We start from the raw sequence: 26,339 nt of genomic DNA, 5'->3' as shown, positions 1-26,339 counted from the left end.
CTCCATCGATCTGAAAAACGATTTCGCCATGCGCAGAACCATTTAGGCATAAAATGGTTTTCTGTAGAACTCATGGTGCCAAATATATTCTTTCCTTTTACTAGAGAACCTTTGAAGAACCATAATTTTTAGGATCTGTAGGCTTTTGATAGGTTACAGATCTGCTTGTGATGATTTTATACATGCAGCCCTCGGATGGTGAAGCGCATTGGCCGGTAGGGGCGCTCTGTCGTTTTTTGTAACAGTCTAGTTTTCACCTATGAACTTGTGTTGACGTGGAGCTCATAGGTGGAGCTGGCGTCGTTTTCATTTCCCACCCGCTTTTCAGACAAGCCCCCGCCCACCTTAGCTGGGATTGGCTAGTAGTTCCCGAACGCTTCTCCTGTGAGCGAGCCGAACGCAGGCGATAACCAATCAGAGCTTTCGGGAGGCGGGACGTTCCGTAAAACGGGTTGGAAAAAAAAAACACAAACACAAACCCCACCTCTGGCGTTGTAGCTCTGGAATCGGAGAGCCATGGCTTCGGTACCGGCCCACTCTCTGCGGGTCTCGGACATCAAAGACCCGAATGTGCTGTTCGAGCGGTACAGCACGGAGGAGATCCGCGCAGTGGAGCGGAAGATCCGCGGAGAGATCGAGCAGAAGAAAGAGGAGCTCCGGCAGATGGTGGGCGAGCGGTACAGAGACCTGATCGACGCCGCGGACACTATCGGGGAGATGCGGCAGTGCTCGGAGAGTGTGGTCCGGTCGATCCAGGACATGGACCGGTACTGCCAGCAGCTCAAACAGGCCAGAAACCCCCCACAGAGTCTCAGCAAACTGGAGGTAATGCGCCTACAGAGGAACCACACTCTAAAAAAGTTGGCCTTAAAGGGTTCTTTAGTAAAGAGGATGGTTCTGTTTAGAACCATTTCGTAAAACGGTTCTTCAGATTGATGGAGAATCTGTTGTGTATGATTTATACGGGACCTTTTTTGAAAATGATTCTGCAGAGCACTCATGGTTCTACTTAGAACCATGTATCCTATGTAGAATCTTTTAATGTACTTGTTTATATAGAATTCTATCTAGAACCATGAGTTCTAAGTAGAACCATTCGCATTCTTAAATTGTTCTTCAGATTGATGGAGAAAGGATTGTATATGATTCTATATGGAACCTTTTTAAAAAAAGGGTTCTGTATAGCTAGCACCTATAAAGGGTTCTTCTGTTGTTTACAGTGTTAAGCTCCTCACAATGGAAGAACCCTTTTTTGGTGCTGTATAGAACAACGTACAACACATTGTCCATCTGTCTGAAGAACCATTTCAGCATGTAAAGAAACATGTAGTCATGCAAATAATTTTATGTAGAACCACAAGTGCTATATAGAACCATTTAAGCATGAAATGGTTCTAAACAGAACTATGAGTGCTGTATAGAATCATTTTAGAAAATGTTTTGTATAGAAGCATATACAACACGTTCTTCATCAATCTGAAGAACTATTTCACCATGCAGAGAACCATTTAAACATGAAATGGTTCTAAACAGAACCATTCCCTTTACTAAAGAACCCATTTAAGAACTGCCTTTGTAAAGTGTGTAGCAGTGCTCGTTAACTCCACCAACTTCTGATTCGGAGCGGTTTGGTCACTTTAAAGCGATAGTTTGGTAAATTATGTTAAACCACGCCCATCATGAACCACGCCCCCCACCACGCCCACCTCAGATGTAGCTAATCAAATAAGACGTGTTCTGTGTCTGAAGTTTGCTGCTTTAGTTTTAGCTCTTGAGCGATGAAGCTAATGTAGCTAACAAGTAATTGAATTGAATAACCCACCAATTAGCACATTTCTAAGTAGGGGTGTGAATCTCTGGGCACCTCACGATTCGATTTGATTCGATTCTGAGGCTGTGATGCGATTATAAAACGATTATTGATTTTCTTTCAATAGAGGATTTCTGTTCTCTCACTGTGTGACGACTTTTATTTGTAATGATCCATAATGAATTTATTTCCAGTATCTTTTGTTAATAAGTCAAATGGAAGTGATGTGGCTGAACTGGAAGGCTCTCATTCGCTGCTCTTGTTTGGAGCACATGAGACGCTGCTGCCACTCATCTGTGATAAAATGCTGTTACGTTGAAATGAGATCCAGTGGTAATGAGTTTCCACGCAGCGCGTTACAACCTACCCGTTTTCTTTTATATTTTTTAGATTTTGTAACTTTGGTCTTGTCGTGGGGGGGGGTCGTTGGGGGGTGTTGCTGTGTCAGTAAAATATCTTCGAGACTGGACGCTGCATCTCGGCTCCGAAGTGCACAACACAGCGCGAAAGCTCTGGTTCTCAACGACTGAGAACTGGCGTGCAGACTGCCGGTCACACAGCAACGCAGTCTCGCCTGGCTAGCAGCTACGAAAAGGCAGAGAGAGATTTAAGACGAACGCTTGGAGATGAATGGACTTATTTGCGTTTATAAGCAGTGCAGTCGGTTTCCTGGTGCGTTAAACCTGCAATGAGAGACAGTCAAACGCTGAAAAGTTGCGAAGATGAAGTCAGCATTTACACTCTGGCACATCAGGCAAAATTTAAGGTGGAACGGGAGAATTCGCAGAAGTAGCTGGCGAATGAGAAGCGACTTCAGCCTCGTAAAACAGTCGAACACTGAGAGACATTTTACAATAAACTGATCTACTTTTGAGGAAAGGTTTCCTGGCGGAGATGTGAGAAAAGCGGCTGTAGCTGAGCTGAAGCTTAAAGCAGAGCGAAGTAAATCTGTGTTTTTGTTTATATTTTTTAGCTGATACTAGACATACACATACACATCATCACATACTGAGACACGATGGACATAAATGTTGTGGCTCCCAAGCTGGTTTGACTTTGTTGAAAGGACAAAATGGCTCTTCTTATCATTTGTGTTGTGACTCCTGACCTAACCTGGCTTTAATGCAGAGGGAGCCGGTCGGATTTCTCACTCATCCAGTAGTGTTTTTGTTATGTGCCGCCACAGACTGTCCGGGCGCTGCACTTACCCATTTCCAAGTTCTGCCTTTTGCGTTCCGTCAACATTACGTTATAAATTAAATATTTAGAAAATCAATTTTTGACATTTGTGAATCGATTCAGAATCGTTCACGTCCACATCGCAATGCATCTAAGAATCGAGTTCCCCCAACCCTAATAGCAAAGTGTGTAAATCATCACACGTTTGCCTCAAACCGTGTGTAGCTGTTCAGTGTGTTTGGTTGAGTTGGTTGTGTTTTCAGATTCTTTATGAAATACTGTTTTGTACAAGTTTCGACAAAATTACAGACAAAATTTGAGATAATAATAATTAATTAATAACCCGTTTCAGTGCAGCCAATCAGAAACATCGCGTATTAAAGGGGCACTCCAGCCAAAATGAAAATTGTAACCATCAATGTATCTATTGTAAATGCACATACTCGCCTCTCACAGTAGTGCCACAGTATTTCTAGAGTTAGTTTTAATATTAAAGGGGAACTCCACCCATTTTTCAAAATCTCTGCATAGCTCAGAAATGGCCTCAGGGCCAAATGTGGCCTGCGGACAGATTTTAATCGGCCCCTGTCTTCTGTTTCAGTGTGTGTTATAAGCGACCTGCCAGCCAGTGCACTGCAGTTCAAACTAACACTGAGAACTGTAGATTTTGATGGAAATTTGAATAGTTTTTCATTGAAATCTTCAGTAAATGAGCCTCAAAACACTGTAATGAATTTAACATCAACAGACATGAAACACAGCAGAACATTACCGTCAATATTCAGGAGAGAAACTAAAGCAGCTGCAGCTCCGCGAGTCTCACAGCACCGACTTCATATCAGAGCAGATTCAGCAGGTCAGGAAATGTGAACCCTTTAAGGTGGAACAATAACGGCTGTTAATGCTGTTTAATCTGCTCCTCTCCTTTAATAAAGTGGTTTCTGAATGTGGCAGCTGCATTTATTTGATACGTAAAGAACATCATCTAACACAACTGAACGATTTATAGATTTTTGTTTAGTAGACATTATTTAGAAGTATGCTTAATACATGAAGCATGTTTTATTGTTACTCTTAAACAATTTAATAATTTGTGATTAAGCGCTTACCAGTCCAGGTTGCTCCTAGCAATCCAACAGTAAAAGAAGCCTTGTGCATCTTTTATACAGTGATAGGAAACGCGGTAGCTCACTGAAAGCTCTGATTCTATGCACTGATATTTTATATGATACTTAATACTTTTAATCATTTGTGAATAATATTTCAGCCCTCACAAGTTTTGACGCAGCACAATCTTAAAAAAAGTTTAGACCCCCCTGCGTTAAGCTGACGGAATGTCAACAATGTGGCCAGGGGGGCTCTTTCTCCAGGTTTTGCAAATAATATCTACTGTAGTGAGAGAAAACTGATCGATGAAAAACAAAAAAAAGGATCCAAAATCATGAATTCTGTAAAATAACATACTAAATGCTGATTTTAGGCTGGAACGCCCCTTTAAAACGTTGTAGGTTGTAGATTTGTGTTTGATGGCTTTGTCCCTTGATCAGTTTAAACTCTATTAAAGCTTCTCTTTCTGTGTTTTACAGGATCAGAAACAGTCCAAAGAGAAATTCTACACTATAGCCTCGCAGATAAAGCTCCTCCTGGAGATACCTGAGCGGATATGGAGCGCTATGGAGTGTTCTCAGTACCTGCAGGCCACTCAGCTCTACCTGCTGTGCTGTCACCTCCACCGTCAGCTGCACCTGGACGGAGGGAGCCCCCACTACAGCCCCGTCCTCTCACGCTTCCCCATACTGGTGCGGCAGGTGGCAGCGGCCGGACATTTCAGGTACAGTTATCACTTTATTTCGCCGAGTATTTTACACACACGAGGAATTCATCTCAGTGAGAGCGCACATTCTGAACAGACCAGTGGAAAAATGATATATTTTAGTTAATTAGCTGTGAAAAAATAGGCTGTTAGACATACTTGCTGTGTTTCTCGTCGGCTTTTAAGGCTTCGTTCACACAGCAGGTAAAAGTGGCCCAAATCTGATTTTCTCACCAAAAAAAATTTTGTTGTTTTGCTGTTCAGATTATCTTTAAATGTGATCTGTATCATCAGTCTGAACAGATCAGCTCCTAAACTGACCCACATGCTCAAAAGAACAGAGCGTCACGCTGCTTCACGGCTCATCCAGAGGTAAACAATCACGACCGCCAACGAACGCCAGTCGCTCCCAGAGGATCAGCTTCATCTTCACCAGCATCACAGGAGCCATCATGAAGCTTCACTGACTGAGAGCTGGGCTCACCACCCAGAATGTGTTCGAGCCGTCAAAAGGGCGCGGTCACTTCTTTGGCTCCTCAGATTCTTTAAACTTTACTTTCAGTCTTTTTAACTGTTTGACACTGCAGCCTCGTTCTCCTGCGGCCGCGCTTGGACATTTCTTTAGAAATCTCTTCAAACACGGAGCAGTTTTGGATGAGTTTCTTCTAATTTTGGTGCAGAAACATCAGCCTAAATGTTTATGAGTCTCAGCAGTGAGAAATTATGATGAATGTGGTGTTGGACTGACGCAAAAGCTGCATGAATTCTGATCTGGCTATTCAGACTGAGTTGCATTGCCGCAGATCGGATACGTATCGGATTTCAGTGTCTAATCAGAACTGTAAATGTCAGATTCAGTGTGTTTATCTGTCCACACTGACGCACAGACACACATCTGAGTCTAATATGAGGAAAAAGATCAGATTTGGGCCACTTTTACCTGCTGTGTGAAGCGTAAGTGTCCAAATATTTATATTGATACAGATAATGAATGAAATGACTCCTAGTGCGTAGTATTACTAGCGAAAGGGGTAAACCCCATAAAAACGTATTTTACAAATGTATTATATAAATATACCATGGCCACATGGCCTCATATCAGATATGTATCTGATCTGGGAATGTATATGAAAGTGGATCAGATCTGATTTGGACAGATCCGTGTTCACACAGCTGTGCCATTTTATCTCAGTGAACGTGGCATCAGATAGTGCTGTTGGTTTAGATCAGGGGTGTCAAACTCAACCACTAAAAAGGCCGTATTAAAAAATCTCAACAGATCTGTGGGACAGCTGTGTTTTTATTTCATTTTACTTAAAATTTTGCCATGACCCCAACTGGCCACTGTTTATTCAAAATATGCCAAAACTGCAATGGCAAAAAATAGGCACTGAATACTTGAGCGATTTCAAAAATATTTTAAAATAAAAACAAATAGTTTTATATAAAAGAACAGACTACAGGTCAGCTGCAGATACTGTTGAACCTCTTTAAATGTCCCCAGTATACATTATCATTTTTTAAAACTGCCCATTTGCTTGAACTGGACACCTGGCTTTTTTTATTGCTTTGTTTTTGTGGTGCTGTCCTATAGATCTTTGTTGGGGAGGGGGTGGGAGCACACATTACGGTGCAGTGCATGCTGGGAACTGTAGTGCAGTTCATGTGAAATGGGCTAATATTAATAGAAAATTAAAATAATTTTGCAGGCCCAATAGGATTGTGTCACAGGCCTGATTTGGCCCATGGGTCTTGTGTTTGACACATGAGGTTTAGAACCTCTCCTTCTCTTCATATTCCAGGTCCACGATCCTGCTGGACAGTAAGTCGGTGCTGCGAGGCCGGGCAGTGTCTGACCAGGCTATAGCCGAAGCTCTGGTGTCCACCATGCTCCTAGAGGGCAGCTCGCCTCGACAGGCCCTCGCAGACTTCCTGCTGGCCAGGAAAGCCTCCATTCAGCAACTGCTGAACCAGCCGCAGCACGGTACCCTCAACAGTACCCTCAAAGGGTTACGATGTCAAGCTTGTAAATATAGCAGAACCCATTATGGTGCTATATTGAACCCTTTTCAAAAATGTTCTATATACACCGATCTGGTATGACATTATGACCATCTCCTTGTTTCTGCGCTCACTGTCCATTTTATCAGCTCCACTTACTATATAGGTGCACTTTGTAGTTCTACAGTTACAGACTGTAGTCCATCTGTTTCTCTGATACTTTGTTAGCCCCCTTTTACCCTGTTCTTCAGTGGTCTGGACACCCATGGACCCTCACAGAGCAGGTACTATTTGGGTGGTGGATCATTCTCAGCACTGCAGTAACACTGACGTGGTGGTGGTGTGTTAGTGTGTGTTGCGCTGGTCTGAGTGGATCAGACACAGCAGTGCTGCTGGAGTTTTTAAACACCTCAGTGTCACTGCTGGACTGAGAATAGTCCACCAACCAAATATATCCAGCCAACAGTGTCCTGTGGGCAGCGTCCTGTGACCACTGATGAAAGACTAGAGGATGACCAACATAAACTGTGCAGCAGCAGATGAGCTATCGTCTCTGACTTTACATCTACAAGGTGGACCGAAAAGGTAGGAGTGTCTAATAGAGTGGACAGTGAGTGGACACAGTGTTTAAAAACTCCAGCAGCACTGCTGTGTCTGATCCACTCATACCAGCGCAACACACACTAACACACCACCACCACGTCAGTGTTACTGCAGTGCTGAGAATGATCCACCACCCAAATAGTACCTGCTCTGTGAGGGTCCATGGGGGTCCTGACCACTGAAGAACAGGGTAAAAGGGGGCTAACAAAGTATCAGAGAAACAGATGGACTACAGTCTGTAACTGTAGAACTACAAAGTGCACCTATATAGTAAGTGGAGCTGATAAAATGGACAATGAGCGTAGAAACAAGGATGCCTGATCGGTGTATAAATGTATGTGTATGTATATATATCTATATGTTAATCTTGCATGTTGTCATTCGTGTAGGAGCTGGGATTAAAGCGCAGGTCTGCTCTTTGGTGGAGCTGCTGGTGACCACGCTGTATCAGGCGTATGCCGTGTTCTACCTGCCGCCGGAGGGAGGTCGGGGGGCGGAGCCTGGGCTGAGCTGCGGTTTGCTCTTCACCACGCTGGAAAACGTCACCTCCACAACGTCCACCGGTCAGGAGAAGATTTAACACCACAAAACAAGCTTTTATACTCTATTTACAGATTTGTGTACAGGAGGCACTGATGTATTGATGTATCATGGTCGATCTGAGGTGGTGATTCAGCCACACTAAATCTGGAATGTTATGGTTGATTATACTTCAATACAGTAACACTTAAAAATGTATGTGCTTGTTTTGTATACATTTATTTGTTATTATCTTCCGATAAATTTGTAAATATTTACATTGGTGTGTTTGGCATATTACAGTAATAATTCTGAATCATACCAAACAAATTGAATGTAATCAAGTTAAGATTTAAACTGCTGTTATTTGCTGTGTAAGTGTTTAAAAGGATGTCTGAATGTTTTAATTATAACAAAGTCAGATTTTACAGTTGTGTTTTACTTTGTTAACTGCAAAGTCACATAAAAATACTATGATAATACTAATAATAAAAAACCTACAGCTACAGTGTTTTTGTACACTGTTTCACAGACTGCACTAAATCCAGTTAAACAGGCCTGATTATTCTCACATTGCAGTGAAACATGTAGTCAGACAGTGTTTCTTACTGACGATATCTGCGATATGCTCAGAAAAAGATATTGTGACATAATTTATCACCATAATGATGAAATATCATCGTATTGCCAACCCCTGAAAACAGGTCATTTGACCTGGCGCACCCAAACTTTTGACTCTGAGTGCAGTGAAAGGACAGAGCGATGGCAGGGTCGAGTATAAGTGCAGTGTGGTGCGGTTTGCTGATGTCTGGTGGTTTTGTTTATGTCCTGTGTTCTGCAGCTAAAGGCCGCAAGGTGCTGCATGGCGAGGGCAGCGCGGGGAGCTGGTTTAAATATCTGCCTCCGTCCGTCACCGACTTTCAGCCTGTCCTCCGCACGCTGGCCCAGCCCATACAGAGTGACCAACTCAGAGACACGCTGCAGCAGTGGATCGACACGTGAGTGTGTTTGACATTGCATCTGCACTCAGCAACACACTGTGGCTTAAAGGGGAATTCCACCATATTTTCAAATTTGCATTATTAAGTAGTTAAGATGTAAACAGAGTGGTTCAGAGTGGTTTGGTGTGAAACACTCCGTTCTGGAGAAACTTACCGAGTCAGAACTGTTCACAGTGGTGGTGATAGGAACCAGACATCCACCTCTAAAAGCTCCCTCACAGAAAGTTATTGCATGAAATGGTTATGAATTCACTGCCTGATGACTGAGACACTGTTTTATGATAGTTTGGAGAACCTAAACTCCATTCATGGTGGAGGGATACATAATATGCAGGGCGCTGTGAGGCAAAATAGTCCCCAAAGAAAACTTATTATTTCAGATCTTCCACTATTTTCCATCATCAACATTCCATATAAACTCAGAAGACTCGTGTAGGTTCACTGGTGGTTCTGGATAGTAAATAAAATGTTTGCGTTGTCATTTCCGGTTATTATTCCATATAGAAGCTAGTTTAAAAGACATTAAGAGGTCATTATAAATCGTTTGGAATCATTATGTAAAAAATCTCTCACTGATGTTTCTCTCTTGGTTTTTCGATGCACCTTTTCAAAGTGCCTTAACCATCCACGTTTTCTCACTTTTGTAAAAAATTAACAAAAATAGAATAAACCAGCATGCTAATTATAATTTAAACATCTGTGCAGTACTTGGTGGAGTCTTTGTATAGTACAGTGAACTTCAGTCTAAAACTACTAAAAAAATAATAGTAATAATAATTATTATTATTATTCTGATGAGTGCTCTGCTGTGTGCTGCAGGTGTAAGGAGGATATCCGCGGCGGTGTGAGCAGTCTGCTGGTGTATGTGAAGAGTCTGAAGGCCCTGGCGGCGATCAGGGACGCTGTGTGGGAGCTGCTGAGCAGTGAATCCATCAGCCTGCACTGGAGCGCGGTGTGTCTGCGGCTGCTGGAGAAACCGCTCTGTCTGTGGGACGACCTGCTGCAGCAGCTCTTCCTGCAGCGCCTGCAGGTACACAGCACAGAACACCCCAGCGCTGCATGGCTGATACATCTCATATATATATATATATATACACACCAGACAAGTAATTCTGGGCCGTTTCTTTTAGTCCATTCATCATGAACTCACCCATAATGTAATAGACAACATGCATTTTCAAATTATGTCAAAAACTGAAAAACGACAAAAATGGAGATACAAGATTTTGTTCTGACCGCAGCAAAATACAGTGTGAACACAGTCAGATTACACATTGCGTTGATTTTCTTAGTCAAAGTTAACACATCCTCTGTAGAGAACACACTGAAATATGACACTTTTCTGCTTCTATGTATTTGCTGAGATTAACATATTGGGAAAATATAAAGCAAAAAATATAATATGGGCCGCTAATTTTGCACAGGCTGTGTTTAATGTTAGATTTTACCCCCAGATATGTTAAATTCAGCAAATAATCAGAATCAGAGTCACTTTGTCACCAAGTATGTTGCATATAAAAGGAATTAGTCTAAATAAACTATTATTCACAGCACATATCAGGATTTGTGCAAGCTAGGCTGTTGTGGGCTGGTTTAGAGGAGATATGCAGATATGCAGTAAGGGAGGTTTGCTAGGTTACAGTTGTTCAAATAAACAGTAATTGTGTGTTGAAGTATGCGGTCTGCAGAGGATGTTAACCTATTTTCACTTAAAAAATCAGTAAAACATGAACAAACTCCTGCAAATAGCTGTAGATAAACTTGACACGGTTATTACGTAATTGCCTGATTGCAGTTATTTGAGATGATCACAATTATTTTCTTAATAAGATAAATATTTTTAGTTATTACCTTCCACGTGTTTTTATCAGTTGGTTTGAGGCAAATACCTGTAAATAAAAGAAGGCATGAAACACGTTTATTGAGACTTATAGAAAATAAGTCTTACAGAAACAGAGGTCTAAGCTTCTCACTTAGTGACATCACCTTTAGGGGGCGGTGGTGAGCAATGTTTCGTTTATTTAAACTCGAGCTGTGTCTGTCGTTAATTGGAAGTCACTGAAAGTCAACAGCAGGAGGAAAAACAGCTGATCACCCAGATGAGACTTGATGAGACACTGATGTGCTGAAAGCCATGGGATAGCAGCCTGTAAACTGATGTGAAGTGGTCTTACCTCAGGGGACGGTTTGGGATGTCCACACCTGTATAGGTGTGTGTCTTGTGAGTGAGGTTGAACACTGGCCAGCATTCTTATAGCAAGACGACGCGAATAATCGGAGTTTGAACGAGACGTGATAGTGGGTGCCAGACGGATGGGGCGTTCCATTTCCGAAGGTGTGCAGGCATTTAACATTCCTCGATCCACAGTGCCACAGCGTTACAGAAGGCATTGCTACCCACAGTGGACAGCGCAGTGGCCACCCACAGGTGCTTAATGATCGTGACCGGCAGCGTCTGGCTAGGATTGTCTGTGTGAACAGACAAGCGACTCCTCATTCAATGCAGGAGACAATCCCGCAGGTCACTGCAGCTTCTGTGGGATATGAAAGAGCAGACACCAGACACAGCGCCTCACCTGGGCTCGTGAGGTTGCTAACTGGACCCTACAGCAGGGGTTCTCAACATTTTCCAATGTTTATAAATACAAAGCATAGCGGCCCCACAGAATAACTAAAATCAACTCTTTAAATAATTTTCTTTTTCTTTTCCCAAATGCTGACACTGGAAATCTGAGAATCAGGGCCTGAAAAAGATCAGACCCTCCATTTTGGTTCTGGTCCCCATCACAGGTCCCAGAATTTGCAGTTGTGTTAAATGATACGTTTGCAGAAACGTTAAAAAAGGGAGGAGAAGCCAAAAGAATAGAAACAAGTTGAGAATCCCTGCCCTAGAGGACTGGCAACATTGCATGGTCTGATTGTTTGGGGCTGATGGTAGGGTTCATGATTGCCGCAGACCCCATGAAGCCATGGACCCCAGTTGTCAAGAAGGCTCTGCAGGCTGGTGGTGGTTCAGTGGTGTGGGGTGCTAAACATGTCATTGACTGGTGACCGCTACGGTTCACTTCTTGCGGACCATGTGCAGCCCTTCATGGACTTCATGTACCCCCAAAACGATGGAATATTATAGCAGGGTAATGGACTGTGCCATCAGGCCCAAGCTGTCCAGAATTGATTCGAGGACTCTTCTGGAGAGTTCTGACGAATGTTGTGGTCTGCATGTGCGCCTGATATGAGCCCCGTCGAGCATTTATGGGATGTGGTGCAGAGATCTGTTCACACTAGAGATCCTGCACCTACAAACACCGCAGTGCTGTGGGTGGCTGTCCAGACGACACAGCTCAACATCCCTCCAGACGCCTTCCGTCCACTTGCTGAATCGATGCCACGTCGAGTTGCTGCACTTTGCCAGGCTAGAGGGGGTCCGATACAATACTGGTCCCTGTTCCGTAACTTTTGGCACGTCAGTGTACTTATAATGAATACAGTGAACAAAACACACTATTAAATTGTTAATCACAGTTATTTATGTGGTCATTAAATTGTCTAGCTGTAGGTTCACAGTTGTCACAGGCCTACCTGCCACACCCAGTGTCTGCAGTGTTTTATTGCGGATGTCACTGGTTTGACTGGCTCAGAGTGTCAGTGCAGACACAGTTTGTTGTTTGTTAGATGAGTTACAGCTCATCGAAAACCGCACTGCACCAAATCCAGTTAAACAGGCGTCCGTATGACATCCACGGTATGTTCAGAAGAACATACTGTGACAGTTTCTCACGATAACAATAAAATATTTAAGCGGTAGAACCCGAGAGGGAGTGTGTTATTGAGAAATAACATCACGGCTGTGATTTGGTCGCCGTAGATCATCACAGCCGTGATGTTATTGGTGATAACACACTCCTCGAGTGTTCTACTGCTTTAATACAACAGTTAAATAAATACAGTAATAAATTAATAAACTGGGCCGTGAACGCGGCGTTTAATATGTTTTAATGTTCGCAGATCCTTCACCAAATTATAGTTCCTTAACGAGCAGCTTGTTGCTACGTCAGAGTAACGAGCTCCGCCCACTCGCTGCACAGCCGGCAGTTCGTTCTCCAGCTCCTTACACTAAATTCCCAAACTGTCATCACCACTGAGCAGCTTTTTATTGCGGCAGTTTTATGGCTCAGTCTGATTTGGTCAGACTCTGAAGATCAGACTACACGTTTGGCGAATGGTATTGGGTCCTGATTCCAGGTTGTTCAGCTGTTCTTCTGTCACAGCTGCCGACTGAAAAGCTGCTCAGTGGTGATGACAGTTTGGGAGTTTAGTGTCGTCTCATCTTCAGAGTCTGACCAAATCGGCTGTCGGTCAAATGTGATCTTAAAAGTGTCCATTTTCTGTTTGTGGCAAAGTAAGAAGTAAAAACGTTCAGATGTCTTGAGCGTCTCCTACAGCTGTCAGAGTCGTTGCTTAGAAACGGCGTCTCAGCGGAGTGATACAGTGTTTGTGAATAAACCTGATGTTATGGCGAAATAACATCTTCTCAACCAATCAGCTTGCGTGGCCAGAACTAACCGTTGTGTAATATTATATTGCCCAACCCTGAAAACAGGTCATTTGATCTGGAGCGCCCAAACTTTTGAATGTGTCAGATCATATTTTGTGAACAGATATTCTGAGTGCAGTAAGAGGACAGAGGGCTGCAGGGTCGAGTGTAACCGCAGTGTAATGTGGTTTGCTGATGTTTGGTGGTGTGTCTGCAGGCGATCACCCAGGAGGGCATGGAGGGGATCTCCAGCAGCTCCAGGCAGCTCCTGTCCTCCGCCCTGCGGGACCTGGAGGCTCAGTCTCAGTCCGGAGTGTTCGGCCGGGGCGCCCAGTTCGAGAGCGATGTGGCTGCGTTTCTGTGGACGGAGTCTCAGGGAGACCTGCCGAGCGACGCGGCGTGGGTCAGCGTGTCCCAGCGTGGCCCGCAGGTAACACAGCACCACATATAGATATAAAATTGCTCTAATTTTATTCAGTAATAATTTATACAGTGTAGAGTGAAATACTGTAAAGTAGTTCAAGTTTAATAGTTCAAGTTTTGGGGAAAATCAAGAAGTTATTACATGTTAAATAATGTACTATAATGTTCTATTAACAATAATTTCTTGATTTCATTTTATTAGAACTTCATTCGTTATTCTATTAGATCTTCATTCTGGATGTTAATTTTTATTAAAACTTCATTCAGAATGATAATTTTATTAGAATTTCAATAAGAAGATGAATTTTATTAGAACTTCGTTCTGGATGATATTTATTCTGCATCATATATTCCTGATATTTTGTTTGATTTGATATTTGTTTTGTGCAGCTGTATCCTCAGGCAAAGAGCGGTCTGTCCATGAAGACCCAGGCCCTCACACCCTGCGTCCAGAGTTTCTGCTCTGCCCTTGATTCTAAGCTGAAGGTCAAGCTGGAGGACCTGCAGCACTATTTACCTCCAGAACCGGCTGCGAAGGATCAGTCTGAGAGCGCGCTGGCGCCGGCCACGCCCTCCTTCAACCGCTTTACAGACTCCGGCGCTGTGGAGGAGGCTCTGAGGGCGCACTGCCTTGCCTGCGTGAGGGACATCCTGTCCAGCGTTCGCTCCGAGCTGACCGGGCTGCAGGCCGACCCCGCCGGTTCGGGCCGAATGAGCTCAGCGCTGTTCATGGCGCGGCTGTGTCAGTCTCTGGGGGAGTTGTGTCCCAGCCTGAGGCAGTGCGTGCTGGGCCAGCAGGGCGGCGCTGTGGATGCTGCGGGCAGAGGAACCCCCCGGCAGGGCAAAAAGCTGGGCAAAGGAGGTGCGGTCAAAGGGACGGAGCTTAGTCCAACTCAGGCGAAATGGGCCGGACTCAAGGAGGAGCTGCTGGCCTGCAGTATGGAGGCGTACCGCATCTGGAGCAGCGCTGTGTCCAAGGTCAGACTGACCACTCAGATTCTGAAGATACGTCACCTGTTTACTGTTTACTGTCCAGTTTACACGATTGTCACCATAGTCCGACTTTATAACGACTTTATGATACCCATTCGTCATATATATCAGTGCTGTTACTGCTAGACAGTGTAGATTGAAATACTATAAACTGGACTGTAAACAAAACCAGAAGAAATAAAAATAAAATAAATAATAAAAAAAAAAGTTAAAAAAAAGGTAAATAAGTAAAGTTTTCAGGAAAGCGAAGAAGTCATTAAATGTTATATAATATATAAATATATATAATATACATACTATAAGGTTATATTTACAATAATTTCTTAAAATACCAGGCATTCTGGGTCCTCATTTTATTTAATTTTATTAGAATTTAACTCTGGATGTTAATTTCATTGGAATTCCATTCTGTTTATTAATTTTATTAGAACTTCATTCTGAATATTAATTTTAAAAAAAAAGTAAAAAATAAAGATTATAAAGATAAAAAAATGAATATATAATGTTTACATTTTTGGGGATTTGTGATCTGTGTTAGGCACTGTTGGGCAGTTTTGCGGGTTCTCTCCACGCTGGCTCGGCCGGCTCTGTCCTGGCCACTGCCACGCACTGGGAGGAGCTGGAGATCCAAGAGGAGGCGGAGACAGGAAACACCATCATGTCCAAAATCCACCTGCCTGTACAGGTAAACACCTCAGCAGGACACTGTTAATATCAGTGAACGTCTCACAGTATTCTGTATTATTGTCGTGTGCACTGGCATGTTTTGCAAACCAGTGATGTAGATTTGAAATCATTTCACTACAGTTATTATACTGATAGACGTTTCATTGAACAGCTTGTATTTCATTATAACCCCAAAACTCCACTGTGGTGTAGTTGGATGTGAAGTTACTGCACTGCAGCCTTTACTGTGTAAACGCGTCGCAGGGTGGGAACTGCAGCAATAGAACTATTAACTTCTGCGAGGCCGACATTTTAATATTTTTTTAAGGCAATAATTGTACCGGGCTGTTTGGAGTTTAAAGTGGTCATCATTGATTTTTATACTGCCGTGTATCATCGAACACGGTAATGTCCCATCACTATTTATTTTAGAATGTAAAGCCCTTTTGGAGCTGAATTAGTTTTCCATGGGGAGCGTCTGCAGTGTCCGTAGTCTGCTAAGTTATAAAGTAAACTATTTTTTTATTTAAGTGTGTATGTATGTACGTACATATGTATGTATGTATGTATGTATGTGTTTATTTGGTTTGTTAGTATATATTTATTTATTTATAATCCCAAGCTTACCCACCCATCTCTGGGTGACTACTTTATTATCATTACGTTATTTTAACAATTATTTAATAGTTTAATAATTATTTTAATAATTGTTTTAATTATTAGGAGTTTAGTATTTGTGTATACATATAAACAACTGCATGCAGTAGCTTACAGGTTGTGTGCGCATTTAGTCTACAGGTCACTGTAATCTGGATATTAACTACAGCAGATGTCTGATGCTTAAAAGAGACAGAGGTGAAAACAAAATATCTTAATAAATAAAAAAATAAAAAATAAAAAAGGCTATTAACAGCCAGAATAGATGTCATATCAAAAAAGAAAGTATTTTTTATTGTTCTTATTGCTAATTATAAGGAATGGAATGACTTATTATTATCATTATTATTATTATTATTATTATTATTATTTTATTATTCCAGGGAGAAATATCTGAAATAGTTTGCTGAACCCGGCGCTCCCTCATCCCTCAGTAATAGTACTCCTGTTCTAAATCGACTTCACTGTAATGTAATAACAAAGACCTGCTAATAGACGGCAGCACCGGCTGAGAGATGAAGACAACTGAGTCCGACTAGGCGTGTTTACTTTATCCACGCCTTCAAAACAGAGCTACTGTAATCCACAACATATTTGGTGATGACATAATTTAGAAATAGAAGAAAAATGAAACTTAATCTTAAAGGCGCCTCATGTGAGGCAGTCAGTCCTGTTAAACGACATTTGATAAATTATGAGTATAATTTTAATCTTAACGCTGACCTGAACGCCTGGCTCGATGATGTTTAGATGGTCTATCTGGGGTAATTTGGGAATATCAATATCAATCAGATCAGTCAGATTTATTATGTATGACTCAGCGAGTGGAATTCCTTACAGACTTTCACTGCAGGGCCGTCTCTAGTAAACCAGTCCAGCTCTAATACAGTAATAATGTGCATCAATATTACTAATACAGTGATTAATGTGCATCAACTTTGTTGTTGTTGTTTTCCTCTCCTCAGCCGTCGTGGTACGTTCAGTCTCTGCTGTTCCGGCTGTGTCTGGAGGCGAACAGGGTCGGAGGTCACGCTCTGCCGAAGGTCACTCTGCTGGAGCTGCTGAGGGGCTGCATGGATCAGGTGCTGACCGAGTACGAGAAGCTCACTCAGCGCTCAGAGAGCAAGGTGAGCCCACAGCCCAGCAGAGACGCCTTACGGCTTCATTCCTGACCTTCAGTTCTTTTTCTTTTTTACTTCATTGTTTCTAATTTTGTTTTTCTTTTATTTTAGCTTCTGTTTTCTAATTTATTTCCCTGTTTTCTGATTCTTCTGTTCTTTCTTTCTTTAGCTACTGCTCTTTAGCTTCCTTTAGTTATTTCTGTTCTTTCACTGTGTTTGTTGCTTTATATTCACTGAATTTATTTAAATGTAATTATTTTTAACTCTTGTTTTTATTTACCTTAAATTACTTTTGCTTTTATTTATATGGAATGCTTTGAACTGCCTTTGTGTATGAAATGTGCTCTATAAACAAACTTTCTTTCTATTTTCTTATTTTTCTTTCTTTTACATTACTTTGTTCTTTATTCTCTTTTCTTTTGATTTTCTTTCTCAATTTCTTTTTTTTTTGTCTTTGGCTTTGTTTTTTTTTTCTTTCGTTTTTTTTCTGATTTTCTCACTACTTTTTCCTTTTGACCTCCCTCCCCTTCTCCTTTTTCAAGTTTGGTAAATCCCTCTGTCTGTTTCAGGACGCAGCGCCCCCTATCACTCAGAACAGAGCACTGCAGCTGCTGTTTGACCTGCGCTTCCTCTCAGCCACTCTGGGCTCTCGGCTGGAGGAGGGGAAAAGCTCCCGATCGCAGCAGGACCCCAGGTACCCCCACACTTCACCTTTCACCTCTTCTTCTCTACAGCACAGGTTCAAACACCAACCAGAACTCATGAAACGTCCTGTGTGGCTTTTTAATCACTGTTTAAATGTCTTTTCCCTGATGTTTGGACGTGTCGACGTTTAGAAACAGTAGAATTATCTTCACCTCCTCCACATCACTCACCTTGTGATGCTTTTGCGCCTGTTCCCTTTTATTTTTTAGGATCCAGCAGATTTGTGACTCACTGGAGGGTCACATTGACCCTTTTGACCTGGACGTGTTCACCCCGCATCTCAACAGCAACCTGAACCGCCTCACCCAGAGAACCTCAGTAAGCAGAGGGAGTTTCCAGACAGTTTAACGCTTTACTTAGTAAAATTATGAGTAAATATTTACAACTGAACACTTTCCACCTTAACATTCAGTGTGGTAACACAGGAAATACCACTTAACTACACTCTTAGCAAAAAGGGTTCCGTGTAGTACCAAAAAGGGATCTTTGGCTTGTAACAATAGTGGAAACTTTTTGGTGCTATATATAATCCATCAATCAGAAGAGCCCTTTCATCATACAAAGAGCAATTTAATCACGCAAAGGATTGTTTGAGTGTTCATGGTTCCTAATAGACCCATTTTCTTCACTAAAGAACCACCTTTTTAAGAGCGTATTCATTTTATATTAATTTTATTCTTATATACCAGCTCCCATCATTTAGCTAATAAATATTAAATAAAAATGTAGCCGCTTTAATAAACTTACGTTTGCATTTATTCACCTCTATCTGATGTATATACTGAATATAATGTACGGCTCTACACTCTTAATGATGGTTCTTAAAGGGTTCTTTAGTGAAGAGCATGGTTTTATATAGAACCATGAACACTCAAAGAACTCTTGGCATGATTAAAGGGTTCTGTGCATCGTGAAAGCGTTCTTCAGATTGATAAAGGAGGTGCTGTAGATGGTTCTATATAGATTATTTTTAAAAAGGGTTCTTTTTAACACTAAAAAGGGGGTCCAATATTGTTACAAGCCAATAAACCCCTTTTTGGTACTACATAGAGCCCTTTTTGCTAAGAGTGTCAATCAGGATGTTTTGTTCGTTTCCGCAGAGAAAAAAACACCAAAAACATCCAACGTCAAAACTGATTATGTGTGAAGATATTTTTGACTTGATCTTTGATAAACAGCCGCAGATCCCGTCATCTGAAGTCGAAATTATGAAGTTGTTCCCGTAACGAGCTGAAGACGTCTTTCGCTTCATTTCCGGTTGAATATGCTGCTGCACCGTAACGCTGTGATGTTGTTATCGTATCTCACCGTTCCTCTCGTGAACGTCATGTAATCTGCAGGTGCTTTTAGGCCTTTTAACCGGCACAGAGAAGCAGTTTGCTCCCAGAAGCAGCAGCGTCGGCTCTCAGGAACCGTACAACATCCTTCCTCTGGCCAGCAGCCAGATCCGGTGAGCATGTTTACAGCTCTGTGAGCTCCATTCTGAAGACTCCACTGTGTTTTACATAAAAGAAAGTCATCGACATTTTTACACTCTCAGAAATAAAGGTACTAGACTGTCACTGGGTCAGTTCCCCTCTTGTCACTGGGGTGGAACCCTCAAGGCTCCATCTCAGTACCTTTAGTCAGGGAACATAACTGAACCATAATCCACTGAAATGATATGTTCTAAGCTGTACTGACTCCACACACCCCGTCTCGTCTCCAGGCTTTTATTTTACTGTTCTGTTTAAAACATTCGGTTATGAAAAGGTACAAATACGAACTTTTCACCTGGAGAAACTTATTTAAGGTTCAGAATCAGACCTTAAACCCACTGTTGTAGCTTTGAGGGAACATTTACACTGTTTGTACCTTGATGAAGTAAAAATGTACCTTTATTTCTAACAGTGTAGTGTTTGCAAAGTTATAGTATATTTAAACCAGACGGTCAGTCATAACAGTGGAAAAACCCTGATATTCAAAACGAAAATGACATTACTGTTAGTTCTGTGCAGAAAACTGAGGGACAGTCTTTATTATTCCTCAGTGCTCTGCTGCTTAATATCTCTTTAATGCATTTTTTTTTGTTTAAATTCTCTGTTTTAGAATTAAATACTGACTTTCTGTCAGAAGTATATAATCCATCATTCAGTCACTGTCCAATCACAGCCCTCTTCTGAAGAAAGGGGGTGTGGCTGTAATAAACGTCCAATCACAGCCTGTAATCTTAAGTGGCAGCTCCTCAGTGAAGCTGCCTGTCAACTCTGATTCAAGATCAGACCTAAAACTATATTCTTCAAATTTTCAAATTTCTCCCATAACTCAGTGTGTGAGATGTAAACAGAGAGATTCAGAGTGGTTTGGTGTGAAATGGTTCAGATGTCTTTACAGTGGTGGTGATAGGAACCAGGGGTCGCCATGACGACAACACAAATATAGACATTTTATTTGCTATCCAGAACCACCAGTGAACCTACACAAGTCTTCTGAGTTTATATGGAATGTTGATGATGGAAAATAGTGGAAAATCTGAAATAATAAGTTTTCTTTGGGGACTATTTTGCTATATCATAAGTGGATTATGAAACATTGTCGCTGTCCAATGAAAACCATGTATCTCCATTTTTGCTGATTTTTATTTTTCTGCATAATTTAAACACGGCAGCTATCCTTTACATCATGTAAAAAATTTCGTGATAAATGGACCAATAGAAATGCTCCAAAATCACTTGGAATAAAATCTCTTGACATTAACTTATATTAAGAGCTACAGTGCCCTCTACTGTAAAGTTACCATTTTGGAGATACTTGTTTTATATTGGACAGTGACGTATATTTTACAGTATATATACGGTGTATTTTAAGCAAAAATCTTCCCAAAACTATCATAAAACAGTGTCTCAGTCATCAGGCAGTGAATTCATAACCATTTCATGTAGCAACTTTCTGTGAGGGAGCTTTTAGAGGTGGACATCTGGTTCCTATCACCACCACTGTGAACAGTTCTGACTCTCAGTGACTTTGTTTACATCTTAACCATTTAATTACGGACAAATTTTGGAAAAAAGTGGAATTCCCCTTTAAGATCTAATCTTGTCCATATGTATTTTTACTTATAATAGCTTTCAAAGTTAAAATGATACATGTTCTGATTATGTAACTTCTAACACTGTTGCTGTTCTCCTCTTTTGCTGTGTGTCTGTTAGGTTTGGTCTGCTGCCGCTGAGTATGACCAACTCCAGGAAAGCCAAATCAACATCTCGAGCGACAGACATCACTAAACCACTCGTAAGTGTAAACCAGGCTGTTAGTGTGTATCGTATGAAAACAGGGCCCACTCAGACATGCAGGATCCTTTCTTCATAAAGCAGAATTACAGTGTGAAGGTCAAGCTGTGATGAACTTTATCTTCTCGTGCCTCTTCAAACCAGCAGTTTCCTGCTTTGCATTTTTCAGTTTTGAGTTGTGAAGTCTGGAGGAGGTGAGCCGGTGGATCTGGAGGATCTCGGTGATGTTATAATGCTGTGTGGTTTTGCTGTGGTTCTGCTTGCAGTGTGGTTTTTGCGAGAACTTTGCATTTGCATCTTCTGGCCCTAAAACTAAACCACTGTTGGCTCAGCTTTGGCTGAAAGTTCCAGGCTTTAACCGAGTGTGAAAAGCACCTTTTGATTGGCCGTTCACCTCAGGAATATCGGATTATGCAGGACCAACAGCTCTACTGGGCTTTATGCTAACTCTTAAAAGTGGTTGCCAGGTTTGGCAAATATGCATCAGGCTTTATTTGCCAAAGATGACAATATCATTTTTTGACCACATTTTTTTTTTTTAGTCCATCTTTGTTTTAACAGTTATTTAATGGCGTTTGAATCTGAAAGAGCGGTCACTTTGTTGGTCATGTTGTAAAGTGGAGAGGTTATTTATAGATTTAACTCCACAGTTAAACAGTTTAGACAGTACACTGTTAGAAATAAAGGTTCAGTGCAGATACATTTTTACTTCATCAAGGTACAAACAGTGTAAATGTTCCCTCAAAGCTCCAACAGTGGTTTTAAGGTCTGATTGTGAACCTTAAATATGTTTCTCCAGGTGAAAAGTTCGTATTTGTTCCTTTTCATAACCGAATGTTTTAAACAGAACAGTAAAATAAAAGCCTGGAGACGAGATTTGCCTAGGATTTGAGTTGTATCCCGTTTTGTAGGGCTGCCCCAAACAGTATTTAACAGGCCTCAGATACTCACTGGTGTTTCTAAATGAGCACCTGAATGCTGATTCACAAGCGCTATTAAAAACAGTTGTATTTGTGTTACATAATTAGCCATAATTAAAAGTAAAAGTACGTTTATTACTGCAGTTTGAATTGTATCCAGTAGGGGATGTTTTAATAAACAATAACGGCACAAATGAACTGAAATCAGGCAAGTAGCCAACTGAACAGTACTTAGATAATCATTTTTGTGGCTTAAAAAAGGACAAATCCTCCAAATACTAAATAGGAGGGCTGGGAAATATGACAATATTAATGGTTACTGTGGTAAACAACGTCACAATATGCAATAATGCTGTCTAGTTCAACTGGGCAGCCGTTAATTTCGAGCCCTCTCTTATTGATCGGTGCATAAAAACGCTTCCTCAGTCAGTCAGTTACCCTCTTATAAACATAATGGCTGTAACTGTATCTCTCAGCTGTGGTAAGCCTTAAAGCGATTGTTCAGCTGAACAGTTTCCTCCTTACCTCCATCAGCCAGGACATGTTTGGTGTCTGAAGTTTGCTTGCTTAGTTTTAGCACCAGAGCTACAAGGCTAATGTAGCTAAGAAGTGATAAAAAGCTTATACCCCACCAATTAGCATGGTGCTAGCTGCAGGCCTAAATGCCTCCAACTGTGTGGAGGTGTTTAGTATCTCTAGTAGACTTCATTATGTGGTTTCTGACGCTGTATGACTCACTGGTATGGACTAAGTTCATGCGTATTTAGGCCATGTTTATAGATTAACAGCGTCAGAAACGCATAATCAAGTCTATTAATTAATGTGTGGGGTGTGGCTTTCATTCCAGCCTCGTAGCTCCAGCGCTGAAACTAAAGAGAGAGGGGTCCGAGTCATAGCTGCAGATTTACACCCACAGTTTCACTCCAGCGGTTTCAGGCCAGTGGAGCTCATGCGCAGTAGGACAGCGCGACTGTGCCACGTAAACAAAGTCCTTATAGGAAAGAGCGTCACACTCATACTACAACCAGTGGCCGATCTCCTCATTTACAACGTCTCCGATACATGAAACAGTGAGTGTTTGTGCTGGTTGTCTGTGTCGCCATGCGTATTACCAATCAGACCGCTGACAATATACCAATCAACCACTGTTAACCCCTTATTGATCAGGGTATATTTTGGTTTGCCCATCTGAATTTACATGACCAAATCATAAGGCAAATTATTCAGTAACTGCATGAAATAAATGTAAATTATTTTGTTTATTTATTTATTTTGGTAAAAGTTCCCCTCACATTAACAGAAAATGTGTTTTATGATCACACATATTGCTTTATGCTTACAATTTACTGGGGAAAGCCAAAAATCTTAGAAACCCTTTGTATTATTTTATAAAAATCATTTTTACAGAGCAGATCACTGAAGAGACGCCATCTGTTTATAGTTTATAGCCCAGATTTGTGGAAAAATGGGTCGACTTTCAGTAGAAAAGAGTTCAGCTTTAAAATTACATCACCCATCTATTTGACTGGAAAGAAGACAGTTACAGCTCTCATTCGACCCCCACCTTTAGAATGTAGCTTATGAAATATGAAAGTTATGACGAATATGACGGTTAAACCATAAACCAAAACACATAGTGAAACCATCAGAAACCAAAAGAAACTCTTAATGGGTTCTGTGGGTTTTTCAGCAGGTATACGTTCAAAAACTAAAGTTTGTTTTAGTGTAAAGCTTTTTATTATGCTCAGTTTAAGGTTTTATTCCTGCACATGTAATGTAAATGTACACATAAAGCCCCCCGTATTAAGGGTTAGTTAACTGAGCTGTATGTCTACATAACCCATTAGTTTACCCAGAGCCACATCAGCTGTAGTTTGTGTAAAATTTACCCTGTGAATCTCTAAATGTGTTCAAACCAGTTTGTTTTAGCCTAAAGCTTAATATACAGAGTGTCCCAAAAAAATTGGCCTCATTTTGTAGTCTAATAACAGCCAACTCTCCCTCAAATGATCTCAAATTTTAAGTTTAATTCTTAATGTTTTTCAGGGTGAAGAACGGCGTTCACTAGAAATGAAAAGGCGTTGTGTGTGTTAGAATATGCTCGAACACAGTCAAACGAGTGTGAGCAGCAGCATTTTTCAGAAAATTCACTAAAAATGCACCAACTGGAAAGCAGATTTGGACGCGGCACAAAAAACTCAAAGAGGACGGCTGTCTGTGCAGCGCAAAGGGATCTGGACCACCAGTATCGGAAGATATTACATTTGTAAAGCTTTGAAATCGGTTATAAAATCTACATCCCTCTGAATTTCTTGTTCGAGTTTTAATAACTAAATCTTGTATTGTTCAACATGAAGCCTATTTAATTTCGTTTGCCAGGACATGTAGGTACTCAGATACTCACATCTCAAATGATGTCATTTTTTTGGGACACCCTGTATATCGTTAGCCCAACACAAATGTATCACAAATTTATGGGAAACTCAAACAAAATGACTGAATTAGCGTAAAACTCTCAAAGAAAAACCAAGACAAGTGTCGGCACATGAGCTGAATGACGTTGGCTTGAACCTGCTGGAGTGATATTACTGACTAAAGAAGCAAACTTCAGACACCAAACCCGTATCGAGCACATTTGGGATGATCTAAACTGGACTTTTTTTGTTTACTTATCGCTTTAATCCTGTCATTATATATCTATACCTGTAGTCTGTGCTCTTTTTTTATTTCTTTTTTCTTTCGTTTTTTAGGCAGCTCCCTCGTCCACTCCAGCCCCAGAAGACACCTTCTGCCCGGGAAACCTTTTCAGGCAGTTAGCCAATCAGGATGAAGAACCCGCTGGCCCCTCCCTCTTTAAATTGGGCTGGCTCTCCGGCATGGCCAAATAGTACTAATTCCTTCCTTTTGTTTTGCTTTATTTTGTTTTCGGGTTGTTTTTGGGGTGAAGTTCAAGGTTTTTTAACACATAAAAGGCTGTAGAAATAATATATTATGTATAAATATGTTTTGGGATGATTGTTTTCTTATACTGGAAAAAAATAAAGTATTAAAATATAACATTTGGGCTCCGTGTGAATCGGTTAGCTGCAAAATGACCTCAATCTCTGCACTTCCTCGTGTCATTATGTAGTACAATGATATTTGATATTCACTAATTGGGCCGTTTTGCAACTGGATCTCTCAAAAATGTGTTAAAGGGCTAATATCACACTCAGATTGTTCTCTGAGTGTTCATGGATCTATACAGAACCACTGTCTTTACTAAAGAACCCTTTGAGATCTTTGTTAAGAGTGTAGGCGTAACAACATTACTGTAAGCCATAATGAGCTATGGATCTTTATTGGTGATTAGAGATCAATCATATGTACAGAACACGCACAAACAAGAACAAGAACAAGACAGAACCTTAAACAAGCACAATCTAAGGGCTTTGCTGGGTCGTTAGTGAAAGAGTGACAACATTAAAGGGCCTAAATCTGCATTAGTCTGTTTGTATTTAATTCTGGGTCCAATTATGACATTTATGTGTTTTTGGTACTAAAAACAGTCACAGATAATTTCTATTTTTTTTCTTCATTTTTTAAGTTCTTTTTTTTATTCTAGGCTGTTTTTGCTACTGGGCTTTTTAGACTGATTTATGTAAAGGAGTGCTGCTCTGATTGGCTGTAAAAAGCAGCCCACTTTTTAGTGAATGGGTGGGGCTAAACTGCTGAATGCTGAACAGGCAGATATATAAATGTGTTCGTTTTTGTGACATCACAAAAACAGCGAACTCAAAACGGCCTGTTTTTGTAACATATTGCTGCTGTCGGAACAAAACATCGAATCTGCATTTTTGTCTTTTTTCAGTTTTTTGCCATAATTTAAAAATGCCTGTTGCCCTTTACATTGTGTGCTAATTCCATGACGAATGGACCAAAAGAAACGGCCCAAAATGACTTGGAAAAAAGTCTGGTTCCATTGACTTACATTAAAAGTAAAGTATGTTTTTTCCTTCTCCTGTAAAGTTACCATTTTGGAGATACAAGGTTTTGTTCAGACAGCAGTGCTGTATGGACTACAGAAGAGGAATCATACATTTTAAAGCTAAAAATATGACAAATGTGTGGAAACTGTGGTTTTCC

The 26,339-nt window shown here is 41.1% G+C and overlaps 1 protein-coding gene across 2 annotated transcripts; it reads left to right on the top strand.

Annotated features, from left to right (window-relative positions):
• Positions 1–466: 466 nt before the first annotated feature.
• Positions 467–25,427, top strand: cog1 (component of oligomeric golgi complex 1). 2 transcript variants are annotated; one of them, XM_036590199.1, is made up of 16 exons: positions 467–825; positions 4,576–4,820; positions 6,605–6,786; positions 7,796–7,969; positions 8,767–8,923; positions 9,746–9,956; positions 13,678–13,890; positions 14,274–14,861; positions 15,415–15,561; positions 17,165–17,326; positions 17,890–18,014; positions 18,235–18,343; positions 19,366–19,475; positions 21,214–21,295; positions 21,464–21,515; positions 24,965–25,093. In XM_036590199.1, the coding sequence occupies exons 1-15, from the start codon at positions 517–519 to the stop codon at positions 21,467–21,469; spliced, it is 2,820 nt and encodes a 939-aa protein (XP_036446092.1). In that variant the 5' UTR covers positions 467–516; the 3' UTR covers positions 21,470–21,515; positions 24,965–25,093. The 2 variants fall into 2 exon arrangements, with proteins under 2 accessions (XP_036446092.1, XP_036446091.1); XM_036590198.1 differs by lacking the exon at positions 21,464–21,515 and having other exon boundaries at positions 24,965–25,427.
• Positions 25,428–26,339: the final 912 nt, after the last annotated feature.

The sequence above is a fragment of the Colossoma macropomum genome, unplaced genomic scaffold, assembly GCF_904425465.1.
Source record: "Colossoma macropomum unplaced genomic scaffold, Colossoma_macropomum, whole genome shotgun sequence".
NCBI classification, from domain to species: Eukaryota; Metazoa; Chordata; class Actinopteri; order Characiformes; family Serrasalmidae; genus Colossoma; species Colossoma macropomum.
This window is presented reverse-complemented; position numbering and strand designations above follow the sequence as displayed.

Bases quoted from the DNA above. Each gene is read 5' to 3' on its own strand.
- cog1 (XM_036590198.1), top strand. From the start codon at position 517: ATGGCTTCGGTACCGGCCCACTCTCTGCGGGTCTCGGACATCAAAGAC. The intron at 826-4,575 runs GTAATGCGCCTA...TGTGTTTTACAG, and splicing joins AGAGTCTCAGCAAACTGGAG to GATCAGAAACAGTCCAAAGA. The intron at 14,862-15,414 runs GTCAGACTGACC...GATCTGTGTTAG, and splicing joins GGAGCAGCGCTGTGTCCAAG to GCACTGTTGGGCAGTTTTGC.